We start from the raw sequence: 19,467 nt of genomic DNA, 5'->3' as shown, positions 1-19,467 counted from the left end.
CATATGTTTTAGATTTCTTGAAAATCTTGAAAAAATATGTAAAATTAATTTCTCAGATACTTTCAGAAATAATTGCATGGTTTCTGATAAATTGCGCAAATTTTTTCATATTTATTCAGATTTCCACAAATAAGATATGTTGGCAGGAAAAGTCTAAAATATTTTATTATCATTTTGTCTGATGAGTTTTTGTCTGAAAAACATTCTAATTTATATAATAAAAAAATCTGAAAAATTCTAAGGAAGTCTAAAAACTTTTATAAAACTTCTGATTATATAATATGAAAAATGAGACATTTTTTCCATCGGGGACTTTAATAATCCTTTTACAACAATCTCGGTTACGTCGCACGATTCTCGAAGCGCTTGCTGTTTGTTGTGGTTTGATTATTGCTTGCCAACGTGCCTGAAATAATCGATACAGCCGCGCGCGTGCCACAGAAGCAACAGAAAATGGTAAACGATACCTCTTTCATTTCTTTTAATTCCATTGAATGTCATAAATATTATAAGAAAACGACAATTGAACAATGTTTTTTTTTTTAAATCGTTTTGTGATAGATTTTGTCGAGGTCCAAGCCGGCCTCGTCGGAAGGCGTTCGAACGTCAGCGTCGCGCAAGCAGATACCAAAGTTGGAGGAGTTCCTGGAGAAACGGGACTACACCGGAGCCCTGACACTATTGGAATTCAACAGCAGCACCAGTAGCAGCCTGGAAACGGACCTGTGGATGGGATACTGCGCTTTCCACCTGGGTGATTACAAGCGTGCTGCGACAGTCTACGAAAACCTAAGGAAGAAGGATTATGTACCGCCGGACGTCCCGACGAATCTGGCCTGTTGCTACTTTTACCTGGGCATGTACCCCGAGTCGCAGAAAATCCTGGAGGACGCGGCGGACAGCAAGCTGCGAACCAGGCTGCTGTTTCACCTGGCCCACAAGATGGGCAATGAGTCGAAGCTGACGGAGTATCATCAGATGCTGCAGGATGTTATCGAGGATCAGCTCAGTTTAGCGTCCATTCATTACTTACAAGCTCACTATCAAGAGGCTATCGATGTCTATAAGAGAATTTTACTGGACAACAGGTTTGGAATATCTCCTTTGTATCATTAACAAAAGATTTAGAAGAATATTTGAAGGATAAAGTTGTCTCTGTATCATGATTTTTTACTATCACGTCCTTACCTCACACCTTTTCACAATTATTTGCGCAAGTTCAAAGAAAAGCACCAAGAGATGCCACTCCAAAACGGACTCTGAGTTGTATTTCCTTATCCAGCTGCAGGAAAGTTGCAGGTACCTGTCCTTTTATTTCCTTCCTCGAAGTCATTCCTATCATCTTCAATTTATCTTCACACAAAAATCAAGATACTGGTTTAATACGAGGAATAGTTTGAAATTAAGTGGATTTAAAAAATTTTTCCAGAGATTATCTAGCTTTAAATGTATACGTAGCTTTGTGCTATTACAAGCTAGATTACTATGACGTTGCTCAAGAAGTGCTTCAAGTTTACCTGCAGAAATACCCGGATAGCGCGATCGCGATTAACTTGAAAGCGTGCAATCATTTCCGTTTGTACGACGGAAACGCTGCGCAGGTCGAGATGAAGCAGCTCATCGAGAAGATATCGAGTTCCTTCAGCTCCGGCCACGATCTTATACGGCATAACACAGTTGTACGTGTGAACTTCTTCCGATATGTTTTACTTCTCATATGTTTCTTATTCGCTCTTCACACAGGTCTTTAGAGGTGGCGAGAACGCTTTGCAAATTTTACCCAACTTGGTGGACGTCATACCGGAAGCCAGGCTTAACTTAGTAATATACTATTTGAAACAAGACGACGTCAAGGCAGCCTATGACCTGATCAAAGATCTGGAACCAGCAGTTCCGCAAGAGTATATTTTAAAGGGCATAGTTAACGCCGTTATAGGCCAGGAGACCAATTCTGTACGTTTCGTTAAGCCAATGCTAAATCATCTTTGCGTAATTGCGTTGTGAAAGCTTACCACGAAAATTTCTTTAGCGCGACAGTATAAAAACTGCACAGCAATACTTTCAACTGGTGGGCTCCTCAGCGTCGGAATGCGATACCATACCCGGTAGACAGTGCATGGCATCCTTCTTCTTCCTTTACCGACAATTCGATCGAGTCAGACTATACCTGAATTCGATAAAGACATATTTCTCCAATCAGGATAACTTTAACTTTAACTACGCTCAAGCGCAAGCCGGAGCGGGCTACTTCAAGGAAGCGGAGGAAGCTTTTCTGATGATACGTAACGAAAAATACAAAAACGATTACATTTACATCAGTCTCCTTTCATACTGCTGTAAGTAGTTGCATATTTTGTTGTAACCTTGTGCCAAATACATTATTTAGTAATTATTTAACAATTGCTTTTTCTATTCTCAGATATAATGAATAAAAAAGCTGAATTGGCCTGGGAACTGTATTTGAAGATGGACACATCGGCAGAATCCTTCAATCTGCTTCAGCTGATTGCCAATACCTGTTACAAAGTAGGCGAATTCTGGTATGCCGCCAAAGCCTTCGATATGCTGGAACGTATGGATCCAAGCCCTGAACATTGGGAAGGAAAGCGCGGCGCGTGCTGTGGTACTTTTCAGTACATCGTCGCGGAAAAGCTACCAAAGTATGTTTTGCATATCGCACATTTGTGAGATATCACCGTATAATCGAGAATTAATTTGTAAATTATCTTTTTCATCGCGTACAGAGAACTGCTGTCGGAAGTGATACAAATTCTGAAAAATACATCCAATTCTCAAGTGGAGCAGATAATACGTGTTATGCGCAAGTGGGGAAAGGATAACAGAGTAAACTGCTAATATTATCGAAGTTCGTGGACATCGTTATCAATTCCGTCCAGAAAAATACCTTTTATAAAATAGTAGCGTGTTATAACGAGAAATTATGTTCCATCTCCACAGTAATGTACAATGAATTCTTGTACATCTTGTTTAATAAAACTTGTTTGATAAAACAATTTGTAATATATGTATTAAAAATAACACCTCATTATCGATTTAATATAAAATAGATATATTTAAACTGTAGTACACTCATGTTTTTAATATAATATCAATAATATAATAGTAATAATAATTAATTTTAACAAACACAATCGGTGAATTATAAAAAACACCATAGTCAATGGCAATATTTCTCATACGCTTCCATCTTCAAACGACCCTTAAAACGCGAATTATTTCTGAAAAACTGCGAGTATCTTAACGCGCATCGATAACTTGCGTCTATACACAGGTCACAGTTTATCACAAATATTCCTGATGGAATGGCTGCTATAGATTTAGCATTAAAAAAAGGAGATTGCAAAAGAAGGAAGAAAGGGGGATACTAGTGTTTAGCATCCTGGAAAATTGAGCAGACAGGAGTAAATACTCTAAACATTTAAACATTCAATGTAACAATGTCATGACAGGCAATGAAAAAAAGCACAAATTCTTTTATCAATCCCTCGAATCGGACTGGGTAGACAAATCTATCAAGTCGTTCGATTATGCATGGGTACGTGTTAAGCTGAAAAGAAATCTGAACAATTGTTGAAAGACTGTGAATAAAGTGATTATAAACAACATATGACTTTTCAAGTCGAATAATTTGTGTCCGTAAATGTAGAATACAGTGTTTTGTACACCGAAGAATCTGTTTCTACGTCGTCTCTCCAATCCGACTCCGTCGATTTCAAACAACTCTTTCAGAAAAGGTGAGATAAAGGAAAACGTTTCTTTTCGATAGCGCTCTACATCGCGTTTACTCGACGCATTCGCGAACGTGGAGAAAGAGTGCCCGATAAGAGTCATCACTACACCGTCATTATTATCATTATAAAAATAGCATCAAGGAATTTCAGTGTTTTTATTTTTCTTTTTCGGCAGAATTTCAGGCGCGATACACTACAGATTTTTCTCTCTGGGATATCTCGTGCTCTGATTGACAGCACTCGTTCTCCGAAACGCGTTTTAATGCTCGTCTTCTTAATGCTCGAGACTATCGTGCATAAGATCTTCAGCGAAATCCATACATTATTATTCGATTATTACATTCCATTAATTTAAACAACATCATTGTTCCTCCGAATCGCGTGACGCATACGTACATCGTGTCGATAGACTAAGACGTAGATTCAATAAGATTACGCTACTGGTATAGATACGGTAATGATACAGCGGGGGGACTTTTGCAAAATTTTACTTCGCTATAAATTGCGACAAATTCTCTCTCTCTCACTCATCACATGTACACACGCACACAGGTATTCGCACTTCTCGCACGCGCGTTCTCATTAATATCCTAGAGATTTCGTGCTCCCATTCACACCGCATCTCAATACGATACACGAAGGAAAGGAGTGACTGACTTTTTGGCAATTCCGATTGCCAGCACCCGATCAGGCTCGGCGCTTCCCAGCACGGTCGGCGTATCTTATCGTGTAACAAGAGGCGTTAAAAGGAAACTCACTCGGTGTGCGTGGAAACTTCAACGAAACTCGAGAGGACTTTATCACAAAGACGCGTTTTCCATCAGGGAGATTACAGAACGTGAGTTTTGCCTTTAATACCTCTCACAAATCTCTGCTCTCAAATCTCAAATCGCTGAGAATGCTGTACCGAGAATTAAAACTGACCTCGGCGAACTTTCGACGCTACACGCACTCGAGAAAGAACTTTACGTCACACAAACGTCGCGTTTCATTCATTCGCACAATAAGTATAAGGATCAGGATGTAAACGAGAATTCAGCCAAGTTGAATATCAATATCACCTTTCGCTCTGTACACGTGCGAGAGCAATTGCCAGAGCGTCTCGGTGTCGGTCCGTTCCTACTCATTACTCCGCAACATCCTTCATAATATCCCTTGTCTTCCAGTTACAGTAACAATTTCCCACATAGCAAATAAATCTCCGTAGGATTATCTGATTTGATCCCATTTCGAGCCAAACTAAAAAAATCATCCGTAGGATTATTTAAGAATATCCCATATAACATTAGATATTTAGAAACATTCAGTCGATATTGTTGGGATCGAATTTCGTAATTACATCCTAAGGGTATTCATTGTTGAATATCTTATAAACGGACAATAGGCATCCTCGGTACGTCATGAGGTACAAAATCTCTCGAAATTGCTATGTGGGTTTGTGCAACGCTTATTATAATTCTTTTTTTTGGCAGTAATGTCGAATGCAAATTGACATTAAATGACAAGTCCTTTAAATAAGCAGATTGATTTCTCGGAATTCTTCTTTTTTTTTTCCTCGGAAATGATACAAATGATTTATATGTTAAAATTTCTTTCCATAATTTTCTTGATCCTAAAAGTTTCCAGATTCAGCGGACGTGACGGATCTACGTGATACATGTCATTAAGAATTAGCGATGTTAGAGATGTAATATCAATTAGATGAGCAAAAACTATGATTCGACTAATCCTTGGCTGGTTCACCTACAACGATGATGCACCATGTAGATCCTTAGATTCGTTATATAAAAGTTAAATCAACGTGCATAAAACATCTGCATTTGCGTGCCCGACGAATTACTGTACTCGAATGAGAGAGGGACAACGGATGCTGCAATAATACATAGATCGAAGAATCCGTACAGCGCGTAGATCCGATTAAGCGAATCATACAGGCGCGATCTACACGACGTAAGAATCGCCTCGGTTTATATCGATAGAAAGTTACACAGTAAGATAGAGTAATAAGAAAACGGCTACTTAAAAATCCATGTACACAGAGTATTTATAATAGAGCGGTCGCACGCGCCGCTCGAAAATTCTCTTTCTTTCTCTTTCTCTCTCTCTCTCTCTCTCCTTCCGCCACGAGACAGAAAATCGGCACCCGGCGGAATACAAGAATTTAATATCATAATATATTTCCCTCCTCAACCATAAAGACGAGCGAGATCCGAAGTGATGAACCACGCGACACTCGTGGCACAACAACGATGCGTGCCTTCGAGTGCAAGTCGCACGTGAGTGTCGTTTGGCATTTTCATATGGCGTTGCTTGGTGGCCCAAAGTGCTGGATCGGCAGTCCGGTATCGAGGTAGAGGAGGCCTCCTCACACGGAAAACGATTGGCGCTGGATTGGCAGCATTAATAATTTGTGCTAAATAACTCGATCGCGGTAGAAATACGTAGGTTCTTCATCGCGCACAGTCTTTACGTATCGTTTAAATGAAAGGGAATTCTTTTCATCATCTTCTGATTCTCTTCTCTTTTGACTCCATCTCGTGCTCGATCGACCTTTTGTTCTATATGGTTCTATACGGTTACTCTGACTTACGTAAAACGTATGTGTATCTTGATACTCCGGGCATTATCTTTACGTTGAAAGGGAGAAACGGCGAGACCTCGCATTCCCCAGAGTCTGCATTTTAATCGAGAATGGTGCTCCTTCCGCGGTACGGAAGCGCATGAGTATTAATTCTTAAGCGACGCTTAAACGGAAAGAGGAATTTGCGTCGCATTTACGTCGGTTACCCGTTACTTGCGCCCCACAGAAGGAGGAAACGTCGCGGAAAGGATCATTGGCCTATTTCAGTCTGTATTAAACTTGGTCTCGGTGTTAGCACAATCCGTGGCACGCTCGGGAATAAAAACGAAGTATTATACGTAGTCCCTCTTACATCCGGATTTCTCTCTCTTCTTGAGCGTTCGCTTGTAACTGCGCGTGAGGCTGTGCGTCGCCACACTGTTCAGCGCTGCTTTTGTGCATGCCACGGCACTTGTTTCCTAATTTCTATCCCTGAAACAGACGGAGATCGTTCCTTTCTCTTGCAATTCGTGACAATGAAGAGCGAGACGGCCACTTGTCCGAAAGTGTCCAAATTTTGGCTTTCGAGCAAGTATTGCCGACATGCAGAGGAAATACTTACCCCGGCCCAGGATAGTAATAGGGCGGCGGTCGTTCGTATTCAGTGCTTAAAGGAGGCGGAGCCCCGGCAGCTGGTTGATACCTTGGCGGACCACCGTTGGGGAAGTCCCAATTTCTGTAAGAACAGCACACAGCGATATCGGTGATTAACACCCGGTGGCATAACGCTCAAGTTCAGTCGTGTAAGTTTATGTAGCATTTTGCATTTCCTAGCGTTTTACTGATCCCGTTTAGTCCTTTCCGCCACCCACCAGCGTCGGCACAAAGGCGCCTATTCTGGTTTGGACAGGGAAAGGACTTAACGCTGATCGCGTCCTTGCCACAGTAAAATGCCTTAGCGAACTAATATACGATACAGCAGCCGCTTAAGCGAAATGAAAGTAATATATCGTAATCCGACTGAAATGTCCCGATTACAGTTGCAAAGTATATTCCCGTCGAGACAGACATGCTTCCCCGCGGCAAGTTGCAAGGTACCTTCAAGCGAAATCAACATCACGGAAGAGACGTTACTTGAGGCGGGAGTTCATCTAATGACGGTTCTTATATTGAAAATACTAAATTCCAGTCAAAAGAACGCCTCCACGAGAGTGGGGAGGAAACTGAACGATCATTCGGATCCTGTCGCAGACCGTTTTCTTGCGAAAAGCCTGGCTCTCTTGCAAAAGCTATTCTCGTGACATGACCAGTTGAAAAAAAGAGAAATCAGGAAAAGAAAGAGAAAAAGAAATAGATCGAACGAGCACGAACGCAGAAGAAGAAACATTTGTGTAAAACAATAGTCTTTGCGACTTACGTGCAGAGGCGTATCGAGAGACGCGAGAGGCCGAGCCCCCCGCAGGGTTCCCACTCACCTGGAAAGAACCGGGAGAAAAATCGTGACCATCGGGGTTGCATGAGATGCGTCAACATGGTGCTAATACAAGTCAAAGATCGCGTGAAGCCGCGCGGAAGGGATCGGAACGGCCGACGTCGCCGTTCCGCGATCTCAGAGGGGTCCGGAGAGTCTTGCACTACCCCGCTCGTGAGATTCGCTCTTCTGAAACCCGCGGCGGAACGACGTCGGCCGTCCCCGAGGATTTAGGCCTACGGAAATAACATGAGATCACTCGGCGAGTGGGAACCCTGCTCGGGCGAGAGAAAGAGAGAGAGAGAAAGAGAGAGAATCACGAAAGGAGATCATACTGACCGCCAGATACAAGTGTCGGTTATATACTCAAACAAGGTGAAAGCGTTTACGTATCACAGGAAGCTGGCTTTACGCTTGTCGGCGCCGTTAGGGACTTACTGCGACTCTAGTGATAGGCTAAAGACTTTACTGTGAGGTTCTGTTTTTGTAGGGGCGGTATGTTCGTGGTTTCGCCACGATAGGGTGAAACTGTAAAGAGATAAGACGTGACCGATGAAACGGCGAGAGACAATGAGAGAAAGAGAGGAGGGAAGAGAGGAAGAAAGAGATAGGAACGAAAGAACGTAACGTCGACACGATGTCACGTTAAAACGCGATACAACGCGTTGATAACGTATCATTCAACTCAGCGCTACGTCCCTTATCGAGATGCGTGCGATGTGATGCGGTGACTGCGAGGAGGGAAAACTCATCTCCTGGGATAGTGGTCGGTAATGATCGTTGCCCCGTGGACGAGACGGCTCCACTTACTTGGGCGCCAGGTCGGAGTATCTCGATTCGTGGTGCGACGTGCTCTGGTGGGCGTCGGGGATCCTCTCGCGCTCGCCGTACCCTACCGCCGGCCCGTCGTAGCTCTCGACGTACGCCGCGGGGTGATGCCTGCCGTGGGAGACGTGCTTCTTGTCGTGGACGCTGCAATCAAGACGTTTCCTTGAGACCAGCCCTAATATCAAAATAAGCTCGTCATGCGAGTTAGAGACGACGAGGTGCGTGTCGTACGCTAATAAGCCGCGCGGTGTATCTGTTAGGAACCTCCGGTTCAGCGTTTCCCAAACCTTCTTTGATTCTTTAGTCGGAAAAACCCTTCTCTCCTGAAATTCGACTCGAAGATTTGCGCGATCTGTGTTCGCGTTCCTTCATTTACGCGAGCAACGCCCTTTGGGAAACGCTTCTCCGGGTAGCGTATTAACAGCGGAACTGCGCGCGAGCTCGCAGAATGATAAATTGCTCCTCGACGCTCTCAGCAGATTGCAGTGTCATCGTAGGTTGTCGTTTTGGATGACGTGGATCGGCACGATGGAATTAAGTTGACGCGGGGTTGAATGAGACGGGACGAGACATATATTGGATCGGATTTTAGATCGGGGACCTATATATGCGCTGACTCACTTCGATTCGCTTCGATTTACTCTGTTAATTGAAGATTTGATGGGAAGACTCATACTCTCCATATGTATCTAATCACTATGCGAGCTCGGTATACAGTTTCTACGGTCGAAGAAACACTTCCCAGACGATTGTAGCCGGTGCTGTACGCTTAATCTAAAAGCCGCAATCTATATATCCGCACACGTATGTTCCTCCTAGCGAAGCGCCTAAGCAGAAAATATAAATGCTACGTTAGCGATAGAAGTGTGGTGGAATAAGCAGAAAATAAATCTCAGAATGTTTAACGAAATTCGACACGCAACGTATCGTACTTACACATCGGGCAGAGAAAGAGTTAGGATTTTCGTAAGGGAATGCGTGTTACATGCAGTCGTGTAAAAATTAAGATATTGGCAAAAGACATATTCGACATACACTGGAGTAACATAGATTCCTCATTGTTCACCATGTATGTTCTTCTTTCTTCAAATAAGAAGCGCGACGTATATACACGGATGACATTGCAAAAACTTCACGTCATACTTTTACTTTCTTTACTCAACTGTGTAAATGTTTATATACCTTGTCTATTCAAACAGTTACTCGATTATAACACATTTATGCCTTCGTATTTCTCTATTAGGAAAAGATATATAATCACGCTGTCGTGTTGGTGTTTTGAGATGAAAAGGAACAATGTTAAAAATAGGCCATTCTTGAAAACAGGCATCTCATTTTAATTCAAATAAAAATTTAATTGTATTATTTATAACAAAGAAAATACAACAACAAAGTATCCATTTATGTATGTCACTCAAGTATTTGTGTAAAAACAATTAACAAATATCAAAAGTACTATCTGAGTGCTATTGTGGTGGTTCATTTTCTTTGTTCTCCGACGATTAAGAGGAAAAGAAGAGATGAGAGAAGAGAAGAAATATATTTCAAATATTCTTAATTATCAGAAAATGAACCACTGTACGGCTAGTGGAGTGAAAAACGGGATACAGGAAACATTGTGTCGCTTCGAACAACTTATATCGCATAGAGAGTTCCGATGACAAGTTTTATATACATGCATATATCTCGGGATATGTGGGACATGCGAGCGCACTTTGGCTTTGTCGTGGTATACTTACTGAGCGAGGGGTATGTTATCCCTGTCTGCGTACGCGTCATACAAATATTCACTGTAACGGAGCGTGTTAGCGGTTAGATTCCAACAACCATTCCACACATTAGACAGCAACTTTAAACATAATCTAAGCTACCGCGATGGACCGCGACCGACCGATCTAAATAAAAACGAATTTTCCACAACCTCTCGCTGTGACCCGCAGCTAGAGAATTGTAATTGGGGCATTTTTTTAAACATCGAAATAGCGCAAGTAACTTAATTGAAACAGTATTGATTACTTTTCATAGTACAAAATCATCCTCATTGACTGCAAATAAGTATTGTTAATTAATCCATTGTGTAAGAAAATTCAAACTAAACACAGGGCATATCTTAGGCAATTATCTCTGCTTTGAGACAGACAATAAGTTTCTGAGATCGAGGGAACAATTTCGAACCTGGAAATCCTTTCAGAATTTCCGAGCTCGAAGAAACTTTTTGTAAATGAAAGAGAACGAGGACATGCCGATATCAAGAATGTTACAAAGCGCGAATAAGTACATGCCATGGATATATGGAAGCTCGAGAGTAACTACGAGACGGAAATAAAAGAATTAACAGTTTCTACATAAGTGGTGCTCAGGGATTCGTTGTACGTTGAGGCTCGCAGAGAAAAGAAAGGAAAAAAAGCCTTATCGCCTCCGAAGTTTAACGTATAATGCGTCTCATCATCTCTTATATTTTATTTCTTTCGGGTTCGTAATCGACACCTGGGACGTTAATCAACGGTACGGTAAAATACTCGTGTTTAAATGCACGATCTCGATTGACAATGGATCTACTAAAGACACATTAGTATCTGAAATATCGTCATGCACCATAGATTGGATGAGGAGTCAAAAACAATTAGAGAGACGTCTCTTAGGTCGCAGTCGTAAATTGTTATATCAGCTACAGGAAAAAAGTGAAAACTTACGCTTCGACAAGAGGCCCCGGATATGGATCCGACTTTTGATACAGAGCGCTCAGCTTCACACAGAGCACTATCGTTGGTATGAATAGGACCAAGCACCAACCGACGCTCGCCCAGAAGCCGTTCTATATATAAATGCAAATAGAATCATGAATATTAATTCTGAGCGACATCTGCTTAATTTTGCAACGCGTTGCTTCCACAATACTTTAGTTATCGCCCGGCGCGACAAATTTACGTGTCAACTATGAGACTTCTAAAGGTTGAAAAATTTAATGGAATTTATAGAAAGACCATAATAAACACGTTAGTGCACAGTCTGATAGATACGCGTGGATTTACGAATGCGTACAGCATAAGTGAATACAATACTCACGAATGGATCCAAGATCCTGTTGCATCCTGCCACGAGCGTTGCATTATAAGCATTCGACACGGGAGCACATCTTCCAATCTTGAACATTGCAGATTCAATGACGTGCTCGAGGAAATTGTCCACTTGATGCAGGAATGCATTGCCAAATTTAGTAGCGAGCTATCAACGATAACATTATATTTTAAGTTAACATAAATAACATTAATGTAACACGTATTAAATATCGCAAAAATATCTTTAAAAGAAATTAGACGTACGTATTGAACGTATTCCGGCCCGTCCTTATTTAGGAACTGCTGCGCCTTGGTAACTTCATCCACTAAATCGTGAATGGCGTCCGCCATCGAGCTATGATTGAACTTAATGTTCTCCTGAAGCGCCAGCGCGTTTGCGCTCAATTGCTCGCTGAGCATGGCCATGGGCATGACCAAGTCTCTGTGATAATGTTCCAAGTCATGCGCATTCTTCTCTAAACTGAGCCTGATTTCCTCTTGTCCCTCCGGCAATTTAGCGGAAACCTCCCGCAACTGTTTGGCAAGATGTTCCAAGTTAATATTCGTGATGTTCTCGGCGAGCAGCTCGGCGTACTGATAGAACTTGATGTCGCTGAGACCGCTCTGCGCTAGATCATTCAACTTGGATCTCGCGCTGTCCTTCAGGATCACCACACCGGGAGAGAGGCTGATCTTGCGGCGCAGCTGTTGGATGGTGTCATTGATGTCGTAACGCCCACTGTAATCGCGCAGCGTCTCAACGTCAAACACATTTTTCAGATTCAACACGTTGTAAAGCGTCTCATTGTGGTGGCATTTGCTGTAACAGAAAGAAATCGAAAGTCACACATCGATAAAACTTGTTTTTTTTTCTTTCTTATTCAATGCATGCAAGACAGTTCTATTCTCTTAAAATTATTTTACGTGGCACTTATTACGTAACTGATAATAGAGCCTGATTTTTCACACGTATGTACTTACGTTACAATGTAGCTCATGTTAATGTGCGCATTAGGATTTTTCGGATAGAGCAATCTCTTGATCTGCACGAGGTCGTCGACCAGCTCGAACATCCTGTTGTCCTTCGGATTCTTTAAAGGCTCGCAGATACCACGTTGAGCCATAACGCCGGTTATCATATGAACAACGGTTATAACCATCAGAACGCTCGTTAAAAGAAAGATAATCCACACAGCCCTGCGATTTAAAATATTTTGTAACATTGTGGTTACAAAAAAAATAGAGAACAGCAATAGCAATCGAATTTACTCCGATAACTTGTGCAACCTACATCATAAGAAACCTTGCACCTGATCCCTTATTACAGCAATCATCTCCGTATCCGTCCGGACGCTTTCCGCAAATACCGCAGAGAAGACCACACGTCAAACACATTAATACAGTCAGAAGAATACCGGATATACCAAGACCAAGATAGTATCTAAAACGAACCAAGTGTATTTGAGAATCATTATAAATTTTATACGTCTGCTATAAATTCTATGCCACACAATGCACATCTATCTCAAGTAAATTCGAACCTGTAGGGCGAATACTGATTTATATTGTTCTGGGCAACTTCTAAATGCCGCATATAAACTTTATCTATGTCGACATTTATCCTGTCGATGAGGGCAGTCATATTATTGGCGATGTTCGCCAGGAAGTTACAGGCTCGCCGGATACTCGCGCTGACCACCGGGATCGTCTGATTAACGGCGTGCTGTATATCCTTCTGAATCTTCAGAAACGAATCCCTGCCCTGGCTCACTTCCGACACTATATTACTCTCCATGAGCACGGTGATGTTATGTAACGCGAATGTAACGTCCGGCAGCTGAAAAGTACCACGGCATGCTTTCAATTGGTATTAATAAAATGTGCGGTAATAAGATTCACCACACATAGAACAGATTAAAAGTCTTCTTGTTGGATCTGAATATTTCGTGCTGAATGCGATCTACAAAGCTACGAGACAAGCCGGAAGACATAAAATTCTCGGAATTTCACAGAATCTAATTCTGCGGGACACGCGAATGCACGGGGGATATAAATGAAAGGGATACGTATATGTATACGTTGCATGTATACTTTAACGTTTTGAAATATAAATAATGTAAAAAAAAGAATATGACCGCAATCCGAGGATATACCTTAGTGTAAAGAAGTAAAAGATAAAAAGACTACATGAACATATTTTCATACTGCTAGACTCTTGTACTTTACAATCGTCCTTCTTTCATGTATACACGATGTCCCACTTCTCGCGCATTATCTTTTTTGACGTCACATTACTCGTGTAATTTTTTCATAAAAAAATTACATTATGGAAGATCCTCATTTATCACAGCTTTTCAATATTTAGCATTAAATATCTTTACGGTTAGACTCTTGGTTGGAATTATATCATGGTGAATCCATATGAGAGCAACTGAGGAACGTAGTTTTGTAATTTATTCGGCTCCCGGAAATCTAGGACGCAAAAAGATTTTCTTTTTTAATCGCTCGTAACTCAAAAGTGACCGATGACTCAATATTTTCGCTAAGGAAAAATTATCATATTGACCAAGGAAATTATGTCGTTAGAAAATAATGTGCGCAAAAAGTAGGACACTGCATATAAAATACATTCTGTCTAATCATTGTTTTACGTAACAACATAAAATTATTTAACAGTTTTCACGCTTATACTCGACACAGAAGTGCAAATAATAAATAATGTGCTCTCAGAAAGAAATTTAACGTACTTATTAAGAAATCTAACGTACACATTCAGCAAATATCTCTACTCGTGCAAATTACTTTGCAAAATTAATCGAATAACGCAAATAAATATATTCATATATAAAACGATATAGATATGAGTAAGGAAACTGCATGCTACTGCTTACAACTTACTAGAAGCTATTTGTGGCAAGCATGGAATCAAATAAATTTATGCAGTATTTCTCCCTCGTACACTAATGATCACGCGATATATCAATAACTACTATTCCGTAACTAATACTCGATATTAATGACGATATTTTGCAATAAATTACAGTAAGCAATAATTGCACTGGTCTACAAAATAGATCTATATGTTAAAATGTATCCGAATTTACGAATTATACTCGCACCGATGTGCCATGCATTATATTTTAACTCTTTAGTAATTTAATTAGTCCAAATATTTAATACTATCAATATAAAAGTGTTGTGGCAAAGAATTCTTATTCGATCTGATCACTTCACAGTAAGATTCGTGACATTAGTGACTTTATTTTTTAAGAAGCCTTATTATGAGCAAACGAAAGCCAAGGCAAGCCTTGTACAAATCTACCGTTTCAATACATTTAAAAATCACTGCTTTCAATGCTCTTAGACCTCGAGATAACATTTGTTTGAGGATAGCGAACGCAATGCCGAGACTACTGAAAAAAAATATTTCGTTTCTTTGTCAAATAAATTGTTTTATATATCGAGGTCCGAAGGCATTTTTATTACATTTTATTGCATTGCAAAAAGGTTTCTTTCATTGTAAAATCATACCTTTGGGAAGTAACGGTCCATGTACTGCGTGTAAACAAGGAAAATGCTCGTAATTAACCATAGGTAATTAGCTAAAGTAGTATCTACGATAAGAAACAACTTGTCTGCTTACCTTATCGAAGTCCACCTGTACCGACATCTGATTCACTTTGTAGTCGTGCAGAACCCGTTGGCACTTGTCAGTCGTACACGCAGCCAGCGTGTGAAGAAGGTTTTTCTTGACGCCACGAACGACTGAAGGAGCAAATTTTGTTTTTAAGACTATTCGTTGATAAAATGGTTTGTTACAAAAAGCTCATTTATTTACTTAACACAGTATATATGTGTATATTTAAAAAAAATATAAAAAAGCTACGTTAATATATTTGATATTTTTTTGAGCATTTATTCAATTATTGAGCGGTTAATTACGTTGTCATACAGTAGCATATGTAACAATTTAATGAAAAAATTTACACACTGCTCTAAAATGTAAATTTGCTTCAGTAAAATTTTAATTAAATCGAGCAGCAATCACTATGTTTATATTACATTAATATATGAATACGTTTGTTTTATTGGAAAATTATATTTATCTGTACATTAAAAATTTTATATAAAATAATTAATTCATATCTATATAATTTTTATTAACGTATAAAATTTGAGCAAACTTTTAGTTTAAATTCGTAATTTTTAAGAACTTGTGTTTTTTGCTTTTTTAAAAATATTCAATGATCATGATGATATTCATAGAGATCGATAGAATAATCAAATAAAAAATATACATTTTATATAAGATATCTTAAATGTTCTAAATTTTATATAAATTTGCTTCAAACGTGGAAAATGTAACTTAATTTTTCACAGTTTACTCTGCACAATTCTCTTTCTCATTCTCCGCAAGGAAGAAGAAACAAAGTTGATTGAGTTTGCAATTTCGATAAATAATTTAGAGTTTGGAAAAACGGGCTGCGTACCAATGTCCAATTGACTGGCGTTTATCCGCAATTCCTGCGTTATCTTATTCATCAATCTCAGATCCTCCCTGATCGACTCCAAGCCGGCAACGATGTCGTTTAGATTCGTCAGGGAGACAGCGTGCGAGTATTCCGCCAGTTGCTCGGTAACAATTTTGCCGCTGGCCTGCAGGATATTGTTGAGCGTAACTTCCAGCTCCTCGGGATTGGTCTTGAGCAAATTGTCGATCTCCTGCTTCGTGGTAGTCAAATAGAGCTTGACGTCCTTCAGGCTAGTCTTGGCTTTACACGGAAGCTCTTTGGTTCCCTCCTGCATGTACTCGTTCGTCACGAAGGCGCACACCACGCCGAATCTGCAGTTAATTAACCGCGTTTTCTATGTTTTATTAGAGCGACGGGGCGATACACGGAAATAGAATTCCATTATCGCATTTTATACGAGGCTGCCGTCAAACATATTTGATGTCTCGAATATTAATATTGTATTTTACGAAAGCGGATTAAATTGCGCTTGGAACGATTAAATGTCGAGGAGAGGGGCAAGTTAATTATCGCAGCAAAGCCGTGCAACGCATAATTTATTGATATATTCATTAGTATTTCAAGTGAGAGGGAGCAAGTGGATTTCAGGAATTTCCGAGTTTCGAAGAATCATACAATGACATGTATCGATTATAAAATATCACAAGGAGTATGTTTTATTTATTTTTGTTCTATTTTTACCGTTGTATAATTTATGAAGTGATTGAACGAAATTCAATGTTAAATTAAATTAATTATTTTACGTCTAACTTTGTTATATAGTTTAATTATCTTTAAAGATTTTTCAGAAATCAGAATCAAAACATATAAAAATTCAACAATAGTAGATGCAAAAGAGAAAGTACTTTCAAATTGTTCCGATAAGTTGTATATTACAAGATTTTTGAGACTGCTCAATAAAAAATATCAAAATATAAAAAATCTAAAATCGCACATCCTGTATGGTGAATGCAAGAAATTTTATGTATCCAAAGCTTGTACTAACATAATAGCTTGTACTAATAAAACAAAATTGCAAAATCTAGATACAATTTAATACCGATCAATAACACTATTATACTCTTCTATTATCAAGACTCGAGAGCTTTACTTTTTACCTCGTACGTAGTATAAACGTTATAAAAAAGATAAATAATTTAAGTAAAAATTATATATATTTAAGTAATTATTACATAAAAATAATAACGCTGCGTATTAATTAAATGTTTCATCGTTAATTTGAGAACTTTCGCGGATCTCACTACGCAAGTAATTTTTTATATTTCATAACGTTATTATCGTAATATTTTTTAGTTTAAGCAAATGAGTCTTAAAACCAGTCCCGTTTGACCTTAATAATATAATATTTATCAGAGACATAATTTCTCAAACGTTGGGACACAGATGTGAAAGGCTTAACGCGAGTATTCTGAATTATACTCTGGCGACGTTTCTTTCGGTGTGCTTTCTCCGAAAAAAATGGCACTTACAGAATAATAGTGGCGACCCCGATCAACACGATGCTGAGCATAATCTTCCTGCAGTGATCGTGCTTTTTGTCGAAGGGCTGGCTGCGGGCGCCGCAATGCCCCGCGCATCTGCAGCAGCAGAAAAAGAGACCCGCACAGGGGAGAATAGCTGCCAGGATGAGTCCGATCAGAGCGAGACCAGCTAGTCCACCGTAATGTGTCACTATTATCTTCCACTCCTTAAGAGGGTCCGCGAAAACCGGTACACCGTCGACCAGAGTGATCATACCTGCAAGAGAAGCAGAGGCATGTGTCGCGCGATTATCAACCGCTTTTCCTCGGATATACAATCGTTATACATACTCGCGAGACGCGGCGGATTCAATTAAAAGAAACTGGTTTTAGTCGACCGAGTTACGTGCTGACTAAATCGTCTTTCACTGTCTACAACTCCGGTCAGCAGTCTAGAAAAACGGAACGAGTTACTGCAACCCAGCCGAGGAATGCGGGCAACGCCAGTTTCTTGGCAACAGCAAAATCTGTCTGCAAGAGTCTAAAGCTCGGGTCAGCGGTTTACGTAACTTTCATGTCAAAAAATCGTCGTTAAAAATGACGAGAAATACGGAATTAAATTTGTGCTAGAAAGCTTATTAGACGGAACCTCGTTAAGTGAACCGAACAACTCGCCGAACAAGATCTCTGATAAGGTGAACGCTTTCATTGAACTTTCAAGGGATGACGCGTCATAAGGCGGAATCGATTTCTAAAGAAGGAATGCGTATAGCGAATCTGCGTATTCGGAAACAGCTGATAGCCGCGACGTCCTTTCACGGTGGGGGTGAACGGAGCGGGAGAAACCGGGCCGAACGAGGACGCGTCGAATGTGGGTCATAGGTCAGGGTGCCGGAAGGGTTGCTAGGTCGCAACGGAAAACAACGAGGACAGACGGACGGATAGCAAAAATTTATCTGCCGGGCGATGTAACCCAAGGAAATGGGTCAGAGCTCCAGTCGGTCGGTTGGTTGGCCGGTCGGTCGGTCGGTCGGTGCCATGACTGCGTTTCAGATTGCTAGCTGAATCGATCTACATCCGGTGATCTCCTGTGCTCTTTTCTACGCTCGCGTACGCACGCGCGATGTAATCGCGGTCGCGGGTCATAACCGAGATCGCGGGGGTGATACCCAGAGGACCGTCGCGAGTATAACTCATTTCTCCCCCGGGTGGGACACGTCACATCCTAAAGCTGTTCTCAGGCTGCAGCCGACCCGGCAAAGAGGGTAATGCGCAACGAAACGGCCGGGTTAATCCCCGTGACACCGGCGCTCCGTCGATCCGAAGAGATCGCACGCTTGATTTTATATAACGAGATCACGTGCATCTGCGCCGCTCGCTCTAGAAATCGCATTTGTCGCGAATCACCGGTTGCGCGGCCAGTGACGCGTGAAAGGATTCCTCTCTTTCTCTTTGTTCTTATTAGGTTCTTTCTTGGGAAGAGACGTTGATGCTCTTGGCTCTGCGACGAAAATTTCTACGCGAAAATGTAATGGCAGTTAAATGGGGATTTAGTATGCCCAGTAAAGTTGGCAGTTCTTAGAATTTCGATGTAACTGATGGAATTCTGATTCTCTTCTCTAAAGTTCTTAATGCATTTCAAAAAGAATCCTGACGATTAAATGCAAAAGATGAGAACGTAGAATGCCGATTGCATTATATAGAAATTAACAATGGTAAATGAACTGAGTTCATTTTTGACTAAAAATAATAGAGGCCAATACCAATTTCAATTAAAAATAGTAAGTAAGAATTTCAATTATAAA

The 19,467-nt window shown here is 40.5% G+C and overlaps 2 protein-coding genes across 11 annotated transcripts in view; one reads left to right on the top strand and one right to left on the bottom strand.

The window, feature by feature from the left end:
* Positions 1–286: 286 nt before the first annotated feature.
* LOC112466708 (intraflagellar transport protein 56) lies at positions 287–2,982 on the top strand. Of its 2 annotated transcripts, XM_025034954.1 has the most exons (8): positions 287–456; positions 562–1,088; positions 1,219–1,299; positions 1,430–1,679; positions 1,744–1,953; positions 2,030–2,336; positions 2,420–2,660; positions 2,745–2,982. In XM_025034954.1, the coding sequence occupies exons 1-8, from the start codon at positions 454–456 to the stop codon at positions 2,854–2,856; spliced, it is 1,731 nt and encodes a 576-aa protein (XP_024890722.1). In that variant the 5' UTR covers positions 287–453; the 3' UTR covers positions 2,857–2,982. The 2 variants fall into 2 exon arrangements, with proteins under 2 accessions (XP_024890722.1, XP_024890724.1); XM_025034956.1 differs by lacking the exon at positions 1,219–1,299 and having other exon boundaries at positions 289–456.
* Positions 2,983–3,446: 464 nt separating this feature from the next.
* The window catches only part of LOC112466724 (prominin-like protein), a 39,742-nt gene continuing 23,721 nt past the window's right edge, over positions 3,447–19,467 (bottom strand). The window contains exons 2-16 of one of the 9 annotated variants that reach the window (XM_025034980.1): positions 17,672–17,939; positions 16,161–16,513; positions 15,314–15,435; positions 15,202–15,225; positions 14,569–14,574; positions 13,212–13,507; positions 12,962–13,111; positions 12,652–12,867; positions 11,935–12,490; positions 11,678–11,836; positions 11,305–11,426; positions 10,351–10,401; positions 8,594–8,755; positions 6,935–7,048; positions 3,447–6,804 (exon numbers count right to left, since the gene is read on the bottom strand). In XM_025034980.1, the coding sequence (XP_024890748.1) occupies positions 6,792–6,804; positions 6,935–7,048; positions 8,594–8,755; positions 10,351–10,401; positions 11,305–11,426; positions 11,678–11,836; positions 11,935–12,490; positions 12,652–12,867; positions 12,962–13,111; positions 13,212–13,507; positions 14,569–14,574; positions 15,202–15,225; positions 15,314–15,435; positions 16,161–16,513; positions 17,672–17,939 (2,612 nt within the window). In that variant the 3' untranslated portion in view covers positions 3,447–6,791. The other 8 variants (XR_003042178.1, XM_025034986.1, XM_025034981.1 and 5 more) reach the window with 8 other exon arrangements.

Source organism: Temnothorax curvispinosus, unplaced genomic scaffold, assembly GCF_003070985.1.
Source record: "Temnothorax curvispinosus isolate PA1 unplaced genomic scaffold, ASM307098v1 QBEX01016509.1, whole genome shotgun sequence".
Lineage (NCBI taxonomy): Eukaryota > Metazoa > Arthropoda > Insecta > Hymenoptera > Formicidae > Temnothorax > Temnothorax curvispinosus.
This window is presented reverse-complemented; position numbering and strand designations above follow the sequence as displayed.